Source organism: Sporothrix schenckii, assembly GCF_000961545.1.
Source record: "Sporothrix schenckii 1099-18 chromosome Unknown Cont49, whole genome shotgun sequence".
In the NCBI taxonomy this organism is placed as follows: domain Eukaryota; kingdom Fungi; phylum Ascomycota; class Sordariomycetes; order Ophiostomatales; family Ophiostomataceae; genus Sporothrix; species Sporothrix schenckii.
The window spans coordinates 1188132-1209088 of record NW_015971150.1 but is presented as its reverse complement, the minus strand read 5'-3'; the positions used below and the strand labels follow the sequence as shown (position 1 = coordinate 1209088).

The 20957-nt window shown below is 54.6% G+C and overlaps 5 protein-coding genes across 5 annotated transcripts; 3 read left to right on the top strand and 2 right to left on the bottom strand.

The window, feature by feature from the left end:
* Positions 1-152: 152 nt before the first annotated feature.
* SPSK_04865 (importin beta-5 subunit) lies at positions 153-3583 on the bottom strand (the record flags this gene model as incomplete). Its single annotated transcript, XM_016731627.1, has 3 exons — positions 153-646; positions 742-863; positions 930-3583. The coding sequence occupies 3 exons, from the start codon at positions 3581-3583 to the stop codon at positions 153-155; spliced, it is 3270 nt and encodes a 1089-aa protein (XP_016582886.1).
* A 317-nt stretch (positions 3584-3900) lies between these two features.
* Positions 3901-5494, top strand: SPSK_05203 (HORMA domain-containing protein 1; the record flags this gene model as incomplete). The annotated part of the gene is made up of 2 exons (XM_016731953.1): positions 3901-4141; positions 4248-5494. The coding sequence occupies 2 exons, from the start codon at positions 3901-3903 to the stop codon at positions 5492-5494; spliced, it is 1488 nt and encodes a 495-aa protein (XP_016582885.1).
* An 85-nt stretch (positions 5495-5579) lies between these two features.
* On the bottom strand, positions 5580-7688 carry SPSK_05059 (ESCRT-II complex subunit VPS36; the record flags this gene model as incomplete). The annotated part of the gene is made up of 3 exons (XM_016731812.1): positions 5580-7313; positions 7379-7526; positions 7588-7688. 3 exons carry the CDS (start codon positions 7686-7688, stop codon positions 5580-5582), a joined length of 1983 nt encoding a protein of 660 aa, XP_016582884.1.
* A 480-nt stretch (positions 7689-8168) lies between these two features.
* Positions 8169-10001, top strand: SPSK_05123 (uncharacterized protein; the record flags this gene model as incomplete). Its single annotated transcript, XM_016731873.1, has 2 exons — positions 8169-9718; positions 9788-10001. The coding sequence occupies 2 exons, from the start codon at positions 8169-8171 to the stop codon at positions 9999-10001; spliced, it is 1764 nt and encodes a 587-aa protein (XP_016582883.1).
* Positions 10002-17328: 7327 nt separating this feature from the next.
* Positions 17329-19428, top strand: SPSK_10624 (bud emergence protein 1; the record flags this gene model as incomplete). The annotated part of the gene is made up of 4 exons (XM_016736961.1): positions 17329-17349; positions 17415-17507; positions 17588-18394; positions 18475-19428. The coding sequence occupies 4 exons, from the start codon at positions 17329-17331 to the stop codon at positions 19426-19428; spliced, it is 1875 nt and encodes a 624-aa protein (XP_016582882.1).
* Positions 19429-20957: the final 1529 nt, after the last annotated feature.

The window sequence follows — 20957 nt, the reverse complement described above, 5'->3', positions numbered from 1 at the left end:
CCATCTGACTTTTCTTCCGGTCGTGACCCCGTTGCAGCCTCGTGCAATCGACAGTGAAACGAACATTAATAAAGAGGTATATCCACCCATTTTCTCCTACACGCTGTGCATCCTACAGCTACCACAAAGCTCCCCAGCAAAGTCCATTCCACTTATGCCAGCTCGTTCAGCTTCTGTTGCTCCACCGGCGTCAGCTGGTCGTACCACCCCTTGAAACCGCCCGTGTCCTCACGCGCTGTCCGCAAGAAGAATTCCGTCAGGTACGCTTGCGTCTCGTCGTCGCGTGAGCGGCGGTTGGCCGGGCCGCCGTCGAGGTACGAGAACAGGTCGTTCTTCGTAGCGCCGAGGCTCAGGTCCAGGATGTCGTCGGTCTCGTCCTCCCATCCAGAATCGTCCTCGTCCTCGTCGTCGCCACCGCCCTCACCGCCCTCGCCGGCGTCCTTCTTGGCCTCCTTGCCCATAGCCTCAGCAGCGGCTGCGGCTGCTGCACTACCGCCAACCTCGAGCGAGGCAGCGCCCGACTTGCCCTGGGCGGACGTGAGCTCCTCAATGAGTAGCTTCAGCACCTTGAGAGGAGCCGGGATGATCGTGTACTGATCCGGGTCTTTAACAGGCACGGTGAAAAAGTCAGTGATCGGAAGCGGGACTAGCAAGGTGCATTTTGTACTGTGTGAGCGCGGAAAAAAAGGAAGTGAGAAGGGAAGAAGATGGTGGACAAAGGAAAGGCAAGAGAATACGCACTCTGCTTTGCGCGCGACCGCGTCATTATCCGGTCACTCGTGGGCACAATCAGGTCGCCCTTGACCTGGGTCTGGTTGATCAGGGGATCGTTAAGGTCATACAGCTTCGATAGAGCAATGACACTAGAGGTGGGTTAGTATGCAGTACACTCTCGACGGAAAAGCGAGGAAAAGAAAAGAAAAGCCTACTTTTGCCGAATCTCGTCGTAGCCTGCAAAGTTGGGCGAGTTCTCCAGCCACTTGCTCAGCACCACGGCCAGTCCATTCTCTTGGCCGACAGTAATCTGGCTTAAAAAGGCCACCACTTCGCCGGCAGCCGTCAGGCAGAGACGAGCAAACACGAGGATCAACGACTGAATAAATGGCGCCGTCTGTGCCGAGCTCAGTCGGGTGGCCACGGCCTGCAGTAGACGCTCCAGCATGCCGTCGCCCAGGCGCTGGTGGCCGGCCTTCTCAACCAGCTCCGCCGCCAGGCCGCCCACCTCGGACGCAGAGTTGTCCTCGACCGCCGGGCCCAACAGCCGGTCAATGATCTGCAGGCACACAACCAGGCCGTTGTTTCCCAGCTCATCGTGCCACTCAAACATCTGGTGGTGGTCGTGGCTCAGCATGTACTTGAGCGCCTCAGCACCGGGACGCAGCAGCTCGCCCTCGTCCGACTCCATCAGCAGCTTCTTGAGCTTGGGCGCCACCTGGGCCACAAGACCCGCCGGAAGCGGCTCCGTGCCGCTCTGGAGGAGTATGGCAATGAGCTCCGTCGCCATAGTGATAAGCGGTTCATCTTGGGTCAGGTCTGAGAAGGAGAAGAAGCCGTTGAGCGTCGGGAGCACCTTAGCGCACAGGGCCACATATGATGTGGGGTCCGAGAGGGCCTCGACAATCTCCTCAAAGCAGTCGTTGGCAATCATTGTTACGTGGAAGTTGTTCGCGCCGCAGCGCGCAATGGCAAAGAGCAGGTCGATCGACGGGATCGTCTCGTTGGTCAGGATGACACGGGGTTCTAGGCCGATGGTGCGGCGCAGCGTCTCGCAAAACGTGGCCAGCAGGTCGTCGGCGTCTTCAATGTCCGCCGGATCTCGTGCGCCGAGGAAGTCGTTGAGCGCTTGTAGGATGGGCACTTGCCGCTCAGCGGGCGCGGCAATGCCTTGGCCGGGCTGCGGCGGGCGAGCTTGAAGGAAACCGTCCAGAGCCTTGATGCAGGCCACCTGAACGAGCTCCGACTCCGCCTTGGTGATAGACAGGATGGCATTGTCCAGGTAGCGCAGACCAAGCGCGTTTGACTGGGAGATGAGGCCGGCCGCCAAGTAGCCACGGGCCACCAGCAGCGGCTCTTGGCCGGCCGCAGTGGATACCTCGACGAGAGCGAGGTACGCGTTGGTAATCTCCTCGGAGACGGGGTTGCCGCAATCCAGCATGTCGCCACCAAGCATCGTGAAGAGGTACAGAGCAGCCTCCTTGGCGCGCCAATCGCCACCACTGGGCTGGTCGGCTGCGAAAAGGTCGCGCGAGCGCGCATAGAGGCCCTCCAGAGAGCGCTGGCCGAGCCACTCGCCCAGCTTGATCAGCAAATCGCCGCAGGCCGTGCGCGCCGTGTAATTGGCAGTGACGGACGTTTCCTCCGAGAGGTAGAGCGAGACATCAATGTCCCACAACTCTTCCTCCTCCCGCGTAATGCGAGCGTAGTTGAGCAGCAACGTCATCAGCTCGGCCAGCCACGGCGTGTCGTGAGCAGCAACGCCGCTGTTGGCCAGCTCCTCGTTGAGCTGCTTCTGAACCGGCGGCGCACGGATGCACTGGTTGAGGAAGTCAAGCTCCTCAAGTACGAGGAAGTCGAGCGTGTAAGGCAGGCCGTCGGCGTCCTCGAGACGGCTCTGGCTGTCCTGGTCAATGTAGAGCTGCGCGTAGGCACCCTTGAGCAGGGCCAGGTCCTGCCAGGTCTCTTGGAAGAATATGGGGCTCTGGGGCAGCAGCAGCGACGAGAAGACAGTCTTGATCTTGAGCAGGGTCTTGACACACTGCAACTTGAGGGCCACCAGACCATTCCAACTCTCCGACTGCTGGCCTTCCTTGCTTGCCGGCTGGTCGAGCGGCAGCTGCAGCTTCATGACGTCGTGGAAGAAGGGCAGCCAGCCCTGCAGAGCCTCCTGCGCAAACGCCTTGACCTCCTTGAGGTGCTCGTCCTTGACCATGTCCATCAGGTCAAAGCTGCTGCGGAACACCGAGACAGCGAGTGCGCGCAGCAGCGGCTTGCGGTCGCCCGACACAGAAACCTGGTACAGCACCTCGACAATGTTACGGGCCACGGCGAAGAACTGCATCTCGGTTAAGCCGTCGTCAACCAGGTCGCGAAGCACGCGTAGTGCGCCGTGTATTTGTGAGTCGGTGCCCGAGCGGATCACAGCCAGGAGAGAGTCAAGCAGGTCGGGCCAGCGGTCCGGGTAGTCGACACTGGCGATCTTGCCCACCACAAAGCTCACCGCCGCCTGAACGCGCCGTTCGCTCCCGTCACGCGTTGCCAGCTCCAACAGCTGGACGCGGATCTGCTGCTTCACATCGTCGCCAATAGGGATACGAGAGGCGGCGGCGCTGGCCTCGTCGTCGTCCTCGTCGTCGACATCGCCGCCTAGGCCGCCGGGGATCCAGTTGCGCTGAATAAATTGCCGTAGCACGGTGAGGGCGGACTGGCGAATCTCGGCCGGATAGGAGGAGGTCGCGGCAATGGCGGTCAGCAGGCTCGGGTACGCGGGACTGCTCTGGGCGCTCTTAAGCTCGAGCTCGGCGCGTTTCCGGGGCTCCTCCTCGGGCCGCTGAGTGTCACTCAGCAGGCGGACGAGCTCATCCATCGTGAATCGTGACGAAGAGCTTGTTTTCCAAGGGTCGAAGTTGGTCAAAAGGGGAAGCGGTTTGGCAGCAGCTGTCGATGCTCGATGGTGTGTTTGTGAGTGGCCGAAAATCGCGAGAATCTCGACCAGTCTGGACTTCCACGAACCAAAAGAGCAACAATTGGAGGTGGAAGAGACGAAGAGGGAGGGGAGGATGCCACGGAAAGAAAAAGGGTCGCAGATTGGAATGGCCAGTCGAAAAGAGGAGCGAGAGCAAATCGGAAACCGAGGAACCTACAGCCCCGAAACTGGACCAGGGAAGGAGCAAAAAAAAAAACATGCGCGGGCGGCAGCTACGACCCATGGCGGGGTGTCTTGCCAAAAGTAAACAGCAAGAGCGACTGAACCCCTGTACATATGGCGGGGGAGCCGTTGTTGTGGCAGGCGGTCTGTGCGCTGTGCAGCAGTGCCTTCCAAACGCCAGGGAGAGGCAGATGCCAAGGCAGAAGTCACGGTCAGACACCACTAAAGCGACGAGGGGCAATCACGTGTTTTGGCGTCTCGCACAGGCGTTCGTTAGTGAGCAACTTTCCTGAACAGGCCTGTAAGTCAAAGGCGAGCGGCATCCATCGTGACAGGGATCAGGATGTCCTGGCAAAAGTATGTCAATTTTGTCAATTTGCAGCCTTCGACGACGACGCAGATATCAACATGTCGTCCCTCTCACTAGACGAGGCTGCACGGCTGTACAGCACTCTGCATCACTTCTTTGAGGTTGCAGTGCACGCCATCCTCTACTACCGACGACTGTATCCAGAGCGCGCTTTTGCTTCGGCAACCGCGTTTGATGTGCCTGTCCACCAAAGCCGGCATCCTGCGGTGTGCGCTTGGGTACGAGCGGCAGTCGAGCAGGTCATGATACAGATTGCTGGTGGAGAAGCGGACGAGAACAGCTTACCTGCGGACAATGTCAACGCCGTTGCCGTGGTGGTCCACGCACCGTATAAGACAACAACCGGCAGTGCACAAGCGCACAGCCTGCCTCCAGGCGCCGTGCTGGAGCGCTGGGTCTTTGATGTGCGTCATCTGCCGCGTGGCTGGCCTGGCGGAGCTGAGACACTGCGTCGTATGCAGAAAGACACTGATAAACGTGGCCGCCAAGATGAAGAGCGCGATCGAGAACGGCGTGGTCGGCGACGCAGACGAATTTCGCCAGACAAGGCTGACACAGACGGAACGGAAGAGGGCCCGGGTGTTGAAAATGGAGGGCGGTACAACTACTACGATGAAGAAGAAGAGCTCGCCAATGCCGAGTCTGAGGCAGAGCTGGACGAATCGGGATCCGCAAGCGAAGGAGCCGGAGACGAGGACGAGACGACGGACGTGCCACAAGCAGGCAGTGCCGACGCAATTAATTGGAAAGACCTCAACGACCAACTACGGGGCGTTCTACAACGACTGGCCCAGGCTGGGCAGCAACTCGGCTCGCTCCCTAATGGGTGTACCTTTACTATGGCCATCGAGCTCGGTGACGGAGACAGGGCCGAACAATACTCCAAAAAGCGAGATGTGGACGCAAACTGGGTCCCAGAGGTGGGCTCGCACAAAAGAAAGTTTGGAGGCGGATCGACAAGCGGCATAGGTGCGTCAACAACATCCATACGTTCGATTGATAGTTCGCCGTTGTTCCTCGAATGTTGGGTAGAAGAAAGCGCCGTGAAGCAGGCGGCAGCAGAAGGAGCACCAAGTGCTAAACTAGCATCCACCGCTCGAAGTGCTGGAGATTTGCAGCCTCCTCCTCCAGTCGCGTCTGCTTCGACGGCAACATCCAATGGCTCGGTCAGCTTTGACAAGATTATGGCACCGCACAGCTCCATTAACGGTGAAGGTACACCGCAAACGAGCAAGGGCAAAACGGTATCGTTTTCTTGATGGCCGGTAAAGAACGGGAAAATCTCACGTACAAAATAATAAGCGCCAACGATACATGCATAACTCCCAGCAATGCGTCCAGCCCCTACTCGGCGGTGATCATATTCTCCCAGAAACGCAGTCCTGCAATACCCTCTTCCCGGCACAGCGCGCCACGCTCCTCGGCCATCTCCAGCTCCTCCTCGGCCACACCAATGCTCCAGCCAAACCGCTCGGCCGCCTCTTGCGCACTCACACCGCGACCAAATGCCTGCCAATCCCAAGGCACAGACGGTTCACCGCGCTCTTCCGGCGGAACCGCGCGGATGTCCCGCAACCAGCCCAGCAGGGCCCTGACTGTGGCCTCGTCGGTACGATCGCTGCCCTGGACCACCAAGACGCCGCTCCGCTTGAACGTGCGGAGCCGGACCGGCAGCCGAAGTGACTCCCACAGCCTGGCCGCCTTGACAAGATCCATGGGGCTAACCAGCTCAACGCCGCCACGGGCCCGGTTGAACATGGCCCACAGGTCAACAAGGCTCATAATGCCGCCAGCCTTCCTTAGCACGCCGCGAGCATCATCGGTCAAGAACTCTGCCAGGTTGCGTGCAAGCTCTGATAGGTAGAGCGACTCACGTCCACTGCTGCCACCACCGCCAACAATGTCCTTGGTGGTCACCAGTCCAAGCTGGCTGCTGGCCGATTCGGCGAGCAACATGGCGTCTGATGACGAAGACGATCCTGCTGTACTTGTTCCCGTCTGACGTGCGAGTTGCTCGGCTAGGGCGACAATTTGCTTGGCCGACGCCATCAGCGCTTCCAGGTCCTCAAAGGCGCCGCCAATGACAATCTCGTTCTTCTTGCGCATGTCCACGCCGCGCTTCTCCAGGCCAGCAATACCCGCTGTTTTGACGATGCGCGGTCGGGGTTCGTCGAGGCCCGTGCCGCTCAACGACGACGATCGGTTGAGACCGGTGCCTGACGAGGAACCCGGTGCATCCTGTGGCCCGGCCCGGCCGCTCAAACTCGGGATGGGCGGCGCATTGTGCAGCAGCCACTTGCGCTGCGCAATGGAGCCTTTCATTCGCTCGTAGAACATCTTCTCGCCGCCGCCACGGAAGGACAGCTTGATACTCTCGGCAGCATCGGTACCTGTCTGCGATGCTGGCGAAAAACTCGCAGCAACCACGGGGCCCGGTGACTCGGTGCGCAGCTGGTGTGTCTGTGTAAGCTCTGCGGGGAGGTCACGCGACACAAGCGGCGCTCCGCACATTTCGCAGGCCATGAGCGACGGGTGGTTCAGAAACGTGCACCGTGGGCACTGGAAGGATGCGTCTGGATCCGTGGCGCCCGTCTGTACCGCTGCTGCTGTCGTTGTGTCACCGATGCTGCTTGCTGCCTCCAGAGACGAGGGGTCGGGCTGCGATAATGGCCGGGGCCGTGTTGGCAGCGTCTGTGTGACGCCGTTGCCGCTGCTGCTACTGCCCGAGACCTGCGGGCGATTGGCAGCGTTCGCGATCACTGCCTTCAGAACGTGGGTCAATGTTGGCGGGATACCACACGCCAGACACGGCGGCATCTGCGTATGTGCATTCAGCGACTCCGGGTCAAAATTGGACGGCACCGGGTTGGAAAAGCTGCAGATAGGGCACACCCAAGTCGCTGCTGCGGCCGGCGGTGGGCCGCGCCGTGCAGGCCCATTGCCTCCACCGAGTGGTGATGCTGTGCTGCTACGCGCTGGACTCGATCCGACACCCGATGCCGATCGAGCATGTTGTGACGCTCGTTTTGCGGGTTTGGGGTACAGTGTGACTTTTGGTGATGATTTGAGAAAGCCGGCCTTCACACGTAGCAAACGTTAGTCGCGCGTACCTAATCGTGCGGCATGCCACACACAATACGTACGGGGAAACCAACATAGAATTCAAATCGCTCGATGTCCTTGAGCTCCACCGCGGCCGAGTATCGTCGGGGGTCTTCCTTGTCGACATAGCAGATGCGGTGCGACGTCAGGTAGACCTGGCCATTCTGCTGGTTGAGGATCTTGTATTTTCTAGGCCATTAGATTTACTGTCCAAGCAACTCTCATAAAAGTGTCGGCCATTGTCGCTCACCCCTCATACAGTCCGACGTTATCTTGTACGAAGAGCAGGTCCTCATCCGGCAGATACAAGGGCCGCAGCGCCGTGGTGAGGTCCAACTGCTTTAGGGACATCCGTCATATCGCTCGAGGGCGCTCTGTCCCGGGTGTTTCGTCGTGTTGTCGGTGGACTGTGCCGATGGCCCCATGCAACTTTTCGTGTGTGCTTTGAATATTAATGTCTGTGTGTCGATGTAAGGTCGCCTGGATAGCTTCTCTGATGGCGGGGCGCCGACGCAATACAACCCCAATTGTTAGCCATCACGATTATGTCATAACCGCATAGTCGCATACGAGACAAGTATTCTTATATACAACTTAGCAGTCAAGCGCTCTAACCGCTTTTCTTTTGTCTTCCCACATCCCCCCCTAGTGGACGCCTAAATAATCTCTAAACTCTTGCCTCTTCGCAACCACCCTCTTTTCACACGACGCTTGACTTCGCTCCTCATCACAGTCTCCCGCCGTCATATCGCTCTCTAAACTGCTACTAACCTACAAGTGATTGATTGATCCGACTCTAGCCAACGGCCGACGACGTCGCTGCCCTCCACTATGGCGTCTTGGAACTCCGCACCGTCATCTGGCGGTGCGCATCCGCCCGGTTATCCGACATATCCAGGTAGGCATCACCAAACATCGAGAACGATTATAACAAGGCGTCTTCCGACCTATGCTGACTTTTGGGCAGGCACAGCCTACACCGCTGTCCAGGTTCGCCAGTCCTTCGGCGCTCCACCCCCGTATCCCCCAGCACCCTATTCAGTTAATGCTCCTCCTCCACCACCACCACCACCACCACCCGCTGCTTCCGAAGAAAAGAAGAAGATCGACTGGCCGGCGTCTGTCCGTAGTTACGTCCAGCGATCGTTTCTGCCCCAAAACCTTGATCCCTCTGTGTCACGACCCGAAATGGAAGTCAAGTTAAAAGAAACCATCTCCCACGCAAACGATACCAACGTCATGTATACGATCGACTGGGACAGTATGCCCCTCCCACAACAGTTGATCCGCGAAGAACGAGCGCAGGCTCTGTACGCGGCTGCTGCTTTGGTACAGCAGACGCAAGCCACCACTGCCGGGTCGTACTACAACATCAATGCTGAGGGCCACAAGAGCAACAGCAACAGTTACGTAAATCCGAACCCCAAGAAGCGGAAGTCCAACGACTATCAAGAAGACGACAGCTCGGGCGCTCTGTCGTGGAGGAAGAATGCTGCACCCCTGTCCGATCGCATCCAGCGTTCCGAGACGACAGAGCGGCCTAGCAAGCTGAGCAAGAAGGAGAAGAAAGAGAAGAAGGAGAAGAACGCGCAGCAAGGGAGTAGCAACAGCAGCAGCAGCAACAACAACCACAACGGAATCAGCCAGGCCATCGATATGCCAAAGAGTAAGTTTCAAAAGCAGCTCGAAGAGCGCAAGTCGCGGTTCAACAGCACGACCTCGTCCAACCGCCAATCCTCACCCGCGCGATCTTTGACACCGGACGCGACCGGCGAGCCAGCGGGACCCGTGGTAGGCACGTCGGAAAAGCTCGAGAAGTCGTATTTGCGGTTGACGTCAGCGCCCAACCCGGCGCTGGTGCGGCCCGAACGCGTGCTGCGCCAGTCTTTGGACCTGCTCAAGAAGAAGTGGCGGCAGCACGGCGACTACGGCTACATTTGCGACCAGTTCAAGGCCATGCGGCAGGACTTGACGGTGCAGCGCATCCGCAACGACTTCACGGTGCTGGTGTACGAGATCCACGCGCGCATTGCACTCGAAAAGGGGGACCTGGGTGAGTATAATCAGTGCCAGACGCAACTGATGGCCCTGTACCGGCAGGGCCTGAAGGGAAACCCTATCGAGTTCAAGGCGTACCGCGTCCTCTACTTTATCCACACGGCCAACCAGGCGGCCCTCGGCAACGCCATGGCCGATCTAACCGCAGACGAGAAGAAGGAGGAGCCCATCCGCCACGCCCTGCAGGTGCGGTCGGCACTGGCGCTGGGCAACTACCATCGCTTCTTCCAGCTATATCTCGCCACGCCCAACATGGGAGCCTACTTGATGGACATGTTTGCGAATCGCGAGCGTCTAGTCGCCATGTGCAACATATGTAGAGCGTGAGTATGCCCATTTCCCTTTTGTTTCTCTTCCTCGTGGTAGAAGAATTGCGTGCTAACGCGGCGCAGGTACAAACCCGATGTTCGGTTACGGTTCATCACTGAAGAGCTTGGCTTCGAGTCAGACGTTGACGCTGCCCAGTTCATTATCGACCACAAGGCCCAAGAGCTACTTGAGGAGCGCGAAGATCACATCGCGTTCCTCAGTGCCAAGGGCCTACAAAAGTTTGACGAGGCCCGTCAGGCCGCGTTCCGCAGAATCAAGACGCGGAACGAAAAGTAATGAGCAGTACCGTCTCCGAGTTCTTTTCCGCCGTCCTTTCTTCCGGCCTTGTCCTCTCTTTTCTCGCCATTCCCAACTCTACTTCAGAAACGTATCCCGCCGTGTAGATTGCCTGCCCCCTCCCGTCCTCTTTACCACGTCCCCTTCTTTCATCTCTCTTTAACCCCCTGCGTCATTTTACTCGCTTTCAGATTTGATGCACAATCAACTGGGTGGTGCTTTCATCCATCCTTTGCTCTGGTTCCTCCTTTTCATTCCTTTCAAATTTCCCTTCTCGTTTATCCTCCCTATTCACGTCGCTCCTTTTGACCAACGACTCGTCGCCTTGTTCCAGCTATTAGACATGATTCCGACTAAACCCGCGGCTCTATATTCCTTTTCCTCTTCCTCCCTCACAAATACTTCTAACTTCGTTCTCATAATGTCCCGTGGGCTCCTTTCTCTTGTGATGGCACAGGCGCATTTTTCGCGTACATAATTAGCAAGCCGTGCGTCTGACTCGTTTCCAGCGTTGTCAGAAATGGATTTTTGATTTCCACGCGCTGCATATTGTTCGACTTTTTTTTATTCATGGTTGGCGTGCGTTGGTTCGTTTTAGTTGTTCAGTTTGCAAAAAAGGCGCCAATTCTGCCGGGTTAAGCTTACGACCGCTCCAATTGATATTGTTTCTGCGTGGCTTTGTCCGATCCTCTTATTGAAAAGATGACGAGATCAGAGTGTGATTTAAGTGCAAAGAAGTCATTTGTGTTTTACACTATCGTCAGGTTGGGATGATTCCGGGGCCTCCAAGACAATAACCAGATAATATGTTTGCCGGCCGTCACTTCGTTCGGAATCCGGCCACGCTATAACTTCACCCAGAACTATGGAATGCCGGGCACTTCACACCGGCCAGTAGATGCCTCTGGCTCCGGCGTGACTCAGTGCAGCACAAACATCAGCTTGGAACATGTCGCGATTCCATCGGACATCAACAATGGAAATACGTATTTATGATACCGGTCGGTTTTGTGCAAGCAACAGGCTGCCGGGTTTGATTGTTTTTTGGAAGCTGTGGCTACCCACGTCGTCCTATGCCGGTTTTTCCATGCTGTTATTGACTTGCGTCTGTTAACGATATCGGCATGTCCGTCCCTGTCTGCTGGCTGTTGCGACTGTCGTCCGCTGCAGGGGCACACACGGGAGGTTCGTGATAATACGCAATACTTTAAAGAATAAAATTGAGCGCTTTCTACATAGTGAAATTTATTTACAATTATGTGCAAAACTCGTAATGAACGATCTCCTCAATCATTGTGATAAAAACCGTAACTGCCAACACGTCTAAGAAGACGTGCTGGATAACCGCCTCTGCTTTTCAACACATTTAATCAACAAGCATGAAATGCCTTGTAGTACATTCGAACTTCAATCTCGAAACGCCCAGACGAACATGAGTACCACTGTTTCATTGAGGCAGTGCTCGTGGCTGCTCGGAACCGTCATGATCCGAAAAGAAAGCCAGCGAAGATATCGATTTGCAGCGAACACCCCGCAAATGCCGGCCGTTTCTTTCGTCGCCCAGTAAATAAGGAGAAACATGACAGGAATAGACAATGGCGTGTGGTCTCGTGCTTGGGCACGTCGATCGTGTTGTATGCACACCATCTTCCACGGCTCGCCTGGCTGGCCGCCCCCCTTCGTTTGCTTCGGTCAGAGCCACACTCGGCACTCAGTCTCAGGGAGAGTGGTGTGGAGGATGAGAGGCAGCAGCTGGGGCCTAGCCATCGTTTGCCCGACCACTTCAAACGTGGGAATTTCCGAATGCATGAATTTCGGTTCATTTCCCTGTTCGTCTGTTGTGGGATTTGGAATTCCGTCGATCTTCTGCCGTATTTTTTTTTTTTTTTAAAAAAAAACAAAAATCTTGTTGTTTTCCATAATTGTGAAATCAACACCATCGCCCATAAAAGAAAACAAAGAATAGAGTGGCCGTCTTCGTGGTAACTAGATGTCATTGTTCGACGTACTATCCGCTTTCGTCGATTGCATTAATGTGTGGCGAAATGAAAATAGAATGTGAAACGGCCCTCCAAATGTCGTCACTAGTTCGGGGTGCTGGTGTATTAAGTGCCGTCTCTCAACCAACGTCCGCCTCTTTCCTCACTTTTTTCCGTACCCTCAGCGCTCACAAACGAGACATGTGCAAAACGACAACGAAGGATTCTCTCTCCCTGGTCGGTTCGGCCCTCTCTCTCTTATTTTTCCACCTGTCGGCTATCCGCTTCGCATCAACAACAAACAGTCTTGGTACTTTTGTTTACACCTTGTAAGTCGAAATACACTTCCGTAGACCCACGATTTCGGCCCTCGCCATTGTTCTTCTTTTCGTCACCCGAAAGCGTTGTGTCGGATATGATGTGATATGGCCCGGCCCCATGTCTCTTCACAGGGACGGGGATTTTTGGAAGCGGCTAAGAGACGACGATCAAGGGGACGTGGCCGAGAGTCTGTTCCCTGAATGATTGCTTTCCCTGGCGTAAAGTGGTTTGACAGGAACAAAAGAATGTGGCCTCGCGTGCCGGGGATCTTGGCGGGGGTTGTGCATTCCAGAACAGTTTGAGACAAATTCATGCCATGTCCCCTGCTACTTCACGGACATCAACCAGGGCGATGGTAACAAGGAGCCAGGGTGGCACACTCATAGTAATGTAGCTGCGTTGGCGGAGCATGCCGAAGAAATGTGACTGTTGTGGGAGTTGGAGATGCGGCAGGGGACATTCGGGCATTCGAAAAGATGTTCGAGAAAGTGAAAAGAACTCATCCGGCGAACAGACTCGCAGAGGTCGCGCTGAGAGTTCCTACATTGAGGAAAGGCAGTGTTGGGTGAACGGTTTCTGTGATTCACGGCGCAACCTCCACAAGTACTCTCTGCGCTGAGAAAAATCAAACAAGGCGATAATCTTCAGGCATCATCGAGAAAACATGAGACCGAATATGGTCTGGGCTATGAGACCAGAGCACACAATAGCTGGCCAGCAAATGAGACCCTCACATTTTGACGCGCGCTCTTGTCGACGAAACAAAAATGGCTCGCCGCGCCGGCGTTTAAGGGCCACACTGGCCAATCTTATTGCCAAGGACTCGAAGATATAAATCGAGGAAACAGGAACAGGGCAACTTCAAGCACCACCTGGTTGGGTGTAATCAACGGATGACTCAAAGGGAAACAACTTAACACAAAGTTAAGCGCTGGGCAGTGACTTGTAACACGGGCTCAGGCAAGCTTTTCTTGATAATGAGCAGATGAGCCCAAACAGTGGATTCTCTAGATCAGTCAGCCAGATTTACCAGTAACGATGCAAGTGGTGTCTCCTGCAGGACAGCCTCGACGCTCTGCTCTTCATGGCCGTCCCTGTCCGAGCAGTCGCCAAATGTGAGACCTGTATGCAATCTTGCAGCCTATTCTTCTCATCCTAAAGCCGGCCACGAGAATGCATCTTCGGTTTGTTCGTAGTAGGCGGCGCCCTCGCGATCTGCAAGGGCATGCGAAAAGGGTCAATGTTTTTTTTATTTCTCGGCAGGGGGGAAATGCAAGTCAGATGGCCGGTTGTTTCTTGTCCTTGCCTGGTCCAATTGCTCGCTCACCTTATTGCCATGAATTTTATCAGGTCTCACAGGCGTGTTCTCGTCCCCTGCAGATAGATACTTCGCTTCTGCAAGGTCTTCCTAGGCCCTGCATTTTTCAGCCCTTGGCTTTTTTTTACTTTCGTTTCTTTTCCTTTCGACAGCCTCTCGCTCCCTCTCCGTACAAGCCGACCAGTCCGCGTAACCTGCCCTGGCTTCCGTGACGATATCATGCCACATGGCAAGGGTATGCAGCATTTGTGCTGCGTCGTCGGTATCTCGACAGTACTCCGTTCTTGTGCATGTGCATGCTTAGCTGTGCAACAGGCTGCGCGGCGGCCTCCTCCTTTGGTGTGTTGTTCGCCAGGATTCTGCATGTTCACCCTAGCATGTTGGAGTATGTCGAGCTAAGATACAATGGTCTCAGGTGTCGCCAACCAGCGAAGCAATGTTCTTCATTGGCAAGGAGCAACAAGCCGTGCTGGTCGGGGCTCGAAACTGGACAGGAAGGCCAAGGCTGGTCTTGTTTCTTCAACAAGCCAGCCCTTGGCATGTAGTCTATCCGACCGGGAGCCCAGCAAACCGTAGCTAAGCCTTGTCTTAGCTGGCCCATCGCTGGAGACCTGCAATACAACCGGAGCCCAAAGAGCTCTGGGTCTCGCTGAAGTGCCTCTGCCCAACTCGGCACCTCACATGTTCTGAAAACGCTGTTTGCTTCTGGAAGAACGTCAATGCGGGTCGATCAGAGGTATTCAATGCACCAATATGCGCAGAACGCATGTCGGAGCAGTTTGGAGGGGTCCGTGCCAGCGGACAAGTAGAACAAAAGACCAAAAGACCAAGACACTCGAAGAAAGCATGTCGATCGGTGGGGTTGACATTGGGGTCTTGTTCACAGGTGGCCTCCTCACAACCCGCCCAAGCCCTCCCCCACCACCTCCCTCCTTCCAAAGATTGGTCGAATTGTGGAGGCCTTACAGGCTCTTCAGCTTGTCAGCTTGTTACAAGACTGGTTATGTGGATACGGAGACCTCAGAAAACTTCCGTAGTTGGGAGACAGAGGGCTGCGATGAAAACAATTTCCAGGGCGAGTCGGATACCCTCGACCCTCGAGAGTCAGCCTCAGTTATCGACAGATTAGATGGTGTAGGAACAGACACAGCGACAGTAAAAAGAAGGAAAATACGTGATACTGGTCCATCCAAAACGGGACGATGGTCGTGCCCAAAAATATGGAAACAGGTGAAAGTGCTACGAGGGACGGACTGCGATGCAAGCTTCCCGCATCCCCTGCGTGGAAGGCACGATCCGCGCACACGGAAGGCACGATGAGCTCGCGACCTTGCGCTCTTGCCTTGTTGCGATCCGATGTCCATACGGAGACGAGATATGGGGTAGCGCACAGAGCACAGCAAATCACTGGTCATGCTCTGTGCAGAGAGACGGGGCGGCCGACATGGTTGCCGCGAAAGTTCGACATTCGCTGAGGAAGCGACGATCGTGAATTGCCCCGCCCAGTGCACCCTGCTCCTTCTGCATTGCAGCGCCTTCCCCTTGCATAGCCAAAAGGCGAAAGCACTGCAAACGGCAGCCACTGTAACAACAACATCGTGATCGCGGGTTGCGACTTCCTTGACACGAAAAAAAGCTAAATTAGCCTGAGGTCTCAATGTTCAAATTGAGCAAGGGGCACAGGACACGCCACCGAGCCTTCCTAAAACGACAATGCGTAGCAACTGCAGCTTAGCGCCACTGAAGGTCGGATTCAACGTTCGCCGGCTTGCTAACATTAACAGCTAACGGCGACAATCACAGGCCTGAACGCCCAACAGGCGCTCAATGGAAAAGTCTTCACACCACTACGCGACACCACAACAACGGCGTGCCACTAATAGCAGGCGGCGATGTGCAGACAGGGGTCTTCCACAGTCGACAGCGCAAAAACTGCCTGCCATCCACCAAATAGCACCAAAGAGCACCAAGACGTCCACAAAGCCCACAAATCACCCACCAGTTTCTGTACTGTACGCCCCACAAAAATAGGGACGAAAACGACGCAGAAAACCGCTCTAGCCTCTGTGCCTCTGTGAATCCGCACTCCCGCCCTTACCCTTTTGACGACCCAACCCGATCCTTGTCCCTTCCTCCCTTTCCCACGCCCCTTTCTTTCCACCTTTGACAAGTCGTTCCTGCCCTTTCTGTTGTCGATGACCGGGGTCCCGCGTTCCTTCCTTGTCCTAGTCTTCCCCTCCAGTCCCCTCCTTCCCCATCAGCCGGCGCGCACACAACACTAATTCGTACTGCTCTTGCTATTCTTCTAGTTAGGCCTCTGGTTCTGGACGCTCCCTCCCATATTGGCGCTTTCCCCCCGATCGCCCAAGTCCCAAGAGCGCACCCGCTTCCCCCTCGTTATCTTCTCTTCCGCCGATTAAGTCTCTTCAATCTATCGCTTCTTCGCCCTCCTCTTCTTTTCACAACCTCCTCCCCCGTCCCGTCCCTTCTCTCGTCCTCCCGACTTCTTCTCCCCTCCAAACGACTGCCGCCGTTCTCGTGGCTTCTTTCGCATTTCGATCAAACGAACGCTCACGCACCTTGCGCCGCCACCGGACGCGACAAACGACTTCGATCCTTGGACGAGCCGCATCTGCAGCGACCGCGAGCCGTTTTCTTATGCTGCAACTCTTCATCCTCCCGCGCTCTCCTGTTGACCTGCTCCACCTCCTCCCGTGTTGTGTTGCCAGTCATCGTTCACCATTCTCCGAGACTTAAACAAACGAGTCCCGCCAAACGATTTTTCTCAAGGAACAACCCATATCGACAAACAGGTTTCTTATCGGACGTCCCGACAGCAAACAGGCGAAGCCAACGAGCAATTTTCGTCATCTCGCTCATTTCACCCACATCGCTTGCGCCTCGAAGAATTCGTCCTCAACAACGTATCTAATACCCGCGCAGTGTCTTGTCTCGCAGCGACGCGCAGCCACCAACACCAGAGGATAAGCGTCGTCCTCCCGAAAAGCCTCTTGTCGCATTGCGCCCTGCTTGAATACAGCACCCCCGGACGCGACTTGACACCGTCCGAAAAGCACGGTGTGTGTCATTCACCAGCAGACTTTCATCGCACTTCTTCAACACGTCACAAGTCGTGCACGCCTTTTAGCCTCTTCGACTGTGAAAGCCAACTGAGTCGGCGTAACCTGCACACGTCTTTATTTGCCGTTCCTCGTTGCCCACTCGTTCGTCATCTTCTTCATCACACCCGCGCGGCTTAGATCCTCATCGCTGCACGATCTTGCTGTCGGTTCAGGCGCACACCATTCGCAACCGCTAACCTTATTCTCTCGTCACTTCTCCTGCGAAGCCTGCCAAGCGAATACATTTGCGCAGATCTCGCACCAATTCACACACTCGAGCGGCAGCCTTTCATCCAACAAGCTGCTGCAACAAAAGCAAACTGCCACGTTGTCGACTCGACCAACGGCCGAGCTTGTTACAAACCACGATCCCAAATCAGAAATCATGAAGGTGCGTCGTAACGTTTGCTTGTGCGGACCAACAAATGTCAACATGCGAATCTCTGCATGCTGGGAAGAGCGGTGCCTAAGCTAGGCACTCTTATTTTTTCTTGGTCGTGCATTTCCACCCACTCTCTGCGCTCGTATCAAGTTTTGTCGGTGCCCCGCCGCGCAACACGAAGCTGGGGCAGCTTTGCGACTATAACATGTGGCTGTCGCCTCTCGTTGTCACTCATAATGCTATTTTATGACTACAGAAGAACTCAACTAACTCTCATGTCCGGTTTAACAGGCCTTACGGAGGTCAATCAAGGGCGAGAAGGATGCCAAGCCTCACAACCCAATCGCACCAAAGTCTGCAGTTGCTATTGTCCCCCCGAAAAAGGTTTGTACACCCCTCGCCTACCAAGAGCCGGCTCACCCCCCGTTTCCTATTGATGATCGCCACTAATACGGTACCCTTAGGTTATTCGTGCCCTCTACGACTACGAGGCCCAGTCTGCCCAGGAGCTCAGCTTCTCACGCGGCGACTTCTTCCACGTCATCGGCCGCGAGAATGATCCAGATTGGTACGAGGCTTGCAATCCAGCGCTGCCCGATGCCCGTGGCTTAGTTCCTGTCGCATTTTTCCAGTCTCTCGGCCGTACCGAGAGAGACAGCGCGCAGTCTGACTCCAGCCGCTCAGGTCAAGTGCCCGGCAAAAGCCCCGACCACGACTCCGGCTACGCAGAGACTTCCGCTCCTGGCACGGCTGGTACCGGCAGCTCATCCTCCATGGCCGCTCCACCACCTGCTCCCGGCATGGCCCCTGCACCCGGCCAAGCCGGCAACCGAGAATCGGCTCTCGGTAAGAACAGCCCCATGGTCTACGGTATTGTCATGTACGACTTCCAGGCCGAGAGGGCAGACGAACTGGAAGCGAAGGCTGGCGAAGCCATCATCGTCATCGCCCAGTCCAACCCCGAGTGGTTTGTTGCGAAGCCCATTGGGCGTCTAGGTGGCCCGGGTCTGATTCCGGTGTCTTTTGTGGAAATTCGTGATATGGCCTCGAATACCCCTGTTCCCAACCCCCAAGACGCAGTCCGTCGAGCAGGCATTCCCAAGGTGGAAGAATGGAAGAAGATGGCAGCCGACTACAAGAACAGCAGCATCACACTTGGCAAGTTCGAGGTTGGCGGAAGTGGTGGCGAACAGGGCATTGCGCAAGGTATGGAAAGAATGAGTCTGCAGCAAGGCAGCCAGGCCGGTGGTCGTATCAGCCAAAACGGATACGTAAGTTTTTCTCTCTTTCCCTACAGTCTCCGTTCTGGTCCACATGGTCTACATTTACGACATACTAACACCCCAAGCAGCCGCAAGCAAACCCCGGTTACAACTCACAGCGGAACACGCAACAGAACATGCAGATGCAGCAGCAGCAACCACAGTCGCAAGCACAAACTCAAGCACAGGCACAGCCCCAGACAGGATACAACGGCAAGAGCACAACGTCACAGCTGTTCGCACCACTCTCCGCCCATATCCCACGATACTGCTATGCCGAGGAGAAGTACTGGTTCGTCATCGAGGCTGCGCTCGAAGATGGTCGGCATTGGGAGCTGTCGCGCTACTACGAAGACTTTTACGACTTTCAGATTGCTCTGCTCAGAGAGTTCCCTGTCGAGGCTGGCAACGGCGGCACAAAGAAGCGCACGCTACCGTACATGCCCGGCCCCGTCAACTACGTCACCGACGCCATCACCGAAGGTCGCCTACACAACCTCGACGCTTACGTCAAGAACCTGCTGGCGCAGCCCCCGTACATTGCCCGGTGCGAGCTGGTTAAGCAGTTCTTCAATCCCCGCCAAGGTGATTACGAAATCGACCCGGTGGCCGACGACGAGCAGCATGTCCTAAACGGCTCGCAGCCGTCCACGACGGACCTTGCCGGTGCCGCCAACATGCAAAACGGAAACGGCGCATATGCTGGCCAGCAGCAACCGGCTATGGCCCGCCAAGCATCCTCGCTGTCCCAGCCCTCGCAGTCGTCCCTCTCCCCAGGCGTTAACCAACAGGCGGCGCAGGCGATCAAGATCAAGCTCAGTTTCAACAACGAGCTCATTGCGATCCGCGTTCCGTCGGACATCCAGTTCCGCGACCTGTGCGACAAGATCCGCGATCGACTCAAGATTTCCGTGGCCGACCAGATGCAGCTCTACTACAAGGACGACTCGTCTGGTGAGAAGCCTGCTATGATTAGCAATGGCGACTTGGCACAGGCAATGCGGCGAAACGAAAAGCTGCTTGTTTATGTCGAGATTTCATGAGACAAAGACGTTGTTTCTTTTCTTTCTTTGCTCTTTCATACCATTTCGTTTTGTTTTTTCACAGATCCCCATTTTAAAACTTCTACTGTGGCTTTTCATTTTCGCCGCTCCACGTTACCCACTTTTCAACTTTGATGGTCCTTTTTACCCTTTCTTTGTTCTGCTATCCTTGGGGGGCCTTTTGTTCTCACGCTCATGACGTCGCAGGGTTTTTAGTTTTCTTTTCCTACATTTTCTATATATACATTCTCCTTTTTTTCGTTGTCCCATTTCTGGAGAAAGTTGAATTTGATGGTCTCCATGCTCTGCTGCTCCGTCTCTCTTTCGATTTGTCGATTTACTTGCCGTATTTGCTTTTTGTGCTGGGTTACCAAAAAAAGAATTTGCTGCGCCGTGAGGCAAAAGGGGTGAAGGGGTAACAAGAACAAGGACCAAAACGTTTCGATTTGAAGCTCGTCAACCGTATCAATGTCTTCTATTTTCTGTCTGTTCTCTTCTCGACCTACTCTCTTGTTCTTCTTCTTTGAAGATGGCGTCTTTCGGTGCAATGTAAGCGGTGCGACGTTATCCGTTTCTTTTCCTTTTCTTTTTTCTTTCCCTTTCACCGGGTTGTGGGATTTCTTTATTACCCCTGCGTGCCTTTCCAGTATGTCAATCATTTTGTTCGTTTATTTCTCGAGTCAAGTGTTAAGGCCATGAGACGAGGCATCTCGTCTGCTACCGTGGTCGTACACCGCGTTACCTGTTTTCTGGTTTAAATATTGTTGTAGGTCGTACTTTTCACCAATCTACTTATTTATCGTATTTCACAATCTTGAGCCGGTGGTGGTTCCGGTTTTCTTTTATTCACCTCTTTCTCAAGCTTTAATACCCATTCTTATAAACTGATGAATATTTTCAAAAAAAAAAAAAAAAAATTAGTACGTATTTCAAAGCAAAATAAAATTCAATGGTATAAATAAAAGTAAAACTATTAACACAGTTATGCTCGAAATTTATGTAAAAATATGTCGCATTAGACCAAAACATGACAGAGTGCGGCCTTCATCATTCGACCATGTTGCGATGACACTGCACAGAATGGAAGGTGTAATAAATTAAACAATAAAAATAAAGGTGCTAACTGAAGAGAAAGTCAACAATGGCCGAACCAGGGCTGCTTTGATGAATCAAAAAGTTACAAACTTGAAAAGTAAAGGAGACGATATAAACATGGACGAATGCATGCCACAACGAAAAGGGGGGGAAGTAGGGAAAATAGAAAACAGTTCCAAGTTCTGTTTGTCAGCCGCCGATAGAAGAATGGGAGAAGAAAACAAGAGAAACCGACAAAAAATATGCGAGGTGAGTATAAACGAATACAGACAAATAAAAGCACAAAATAGAAAACCCCCAAAGATTGCTCTTTAGTGAAAGAAGAATCCTCGATTCCTTTCAGTCTTTCTCTCTTCCCGGTTCCCTGTAAACCAGTTCGCTTACCAAATTGTGCCATGAAAGATCGCGCAAATATCTCAACACACGACTCGCGG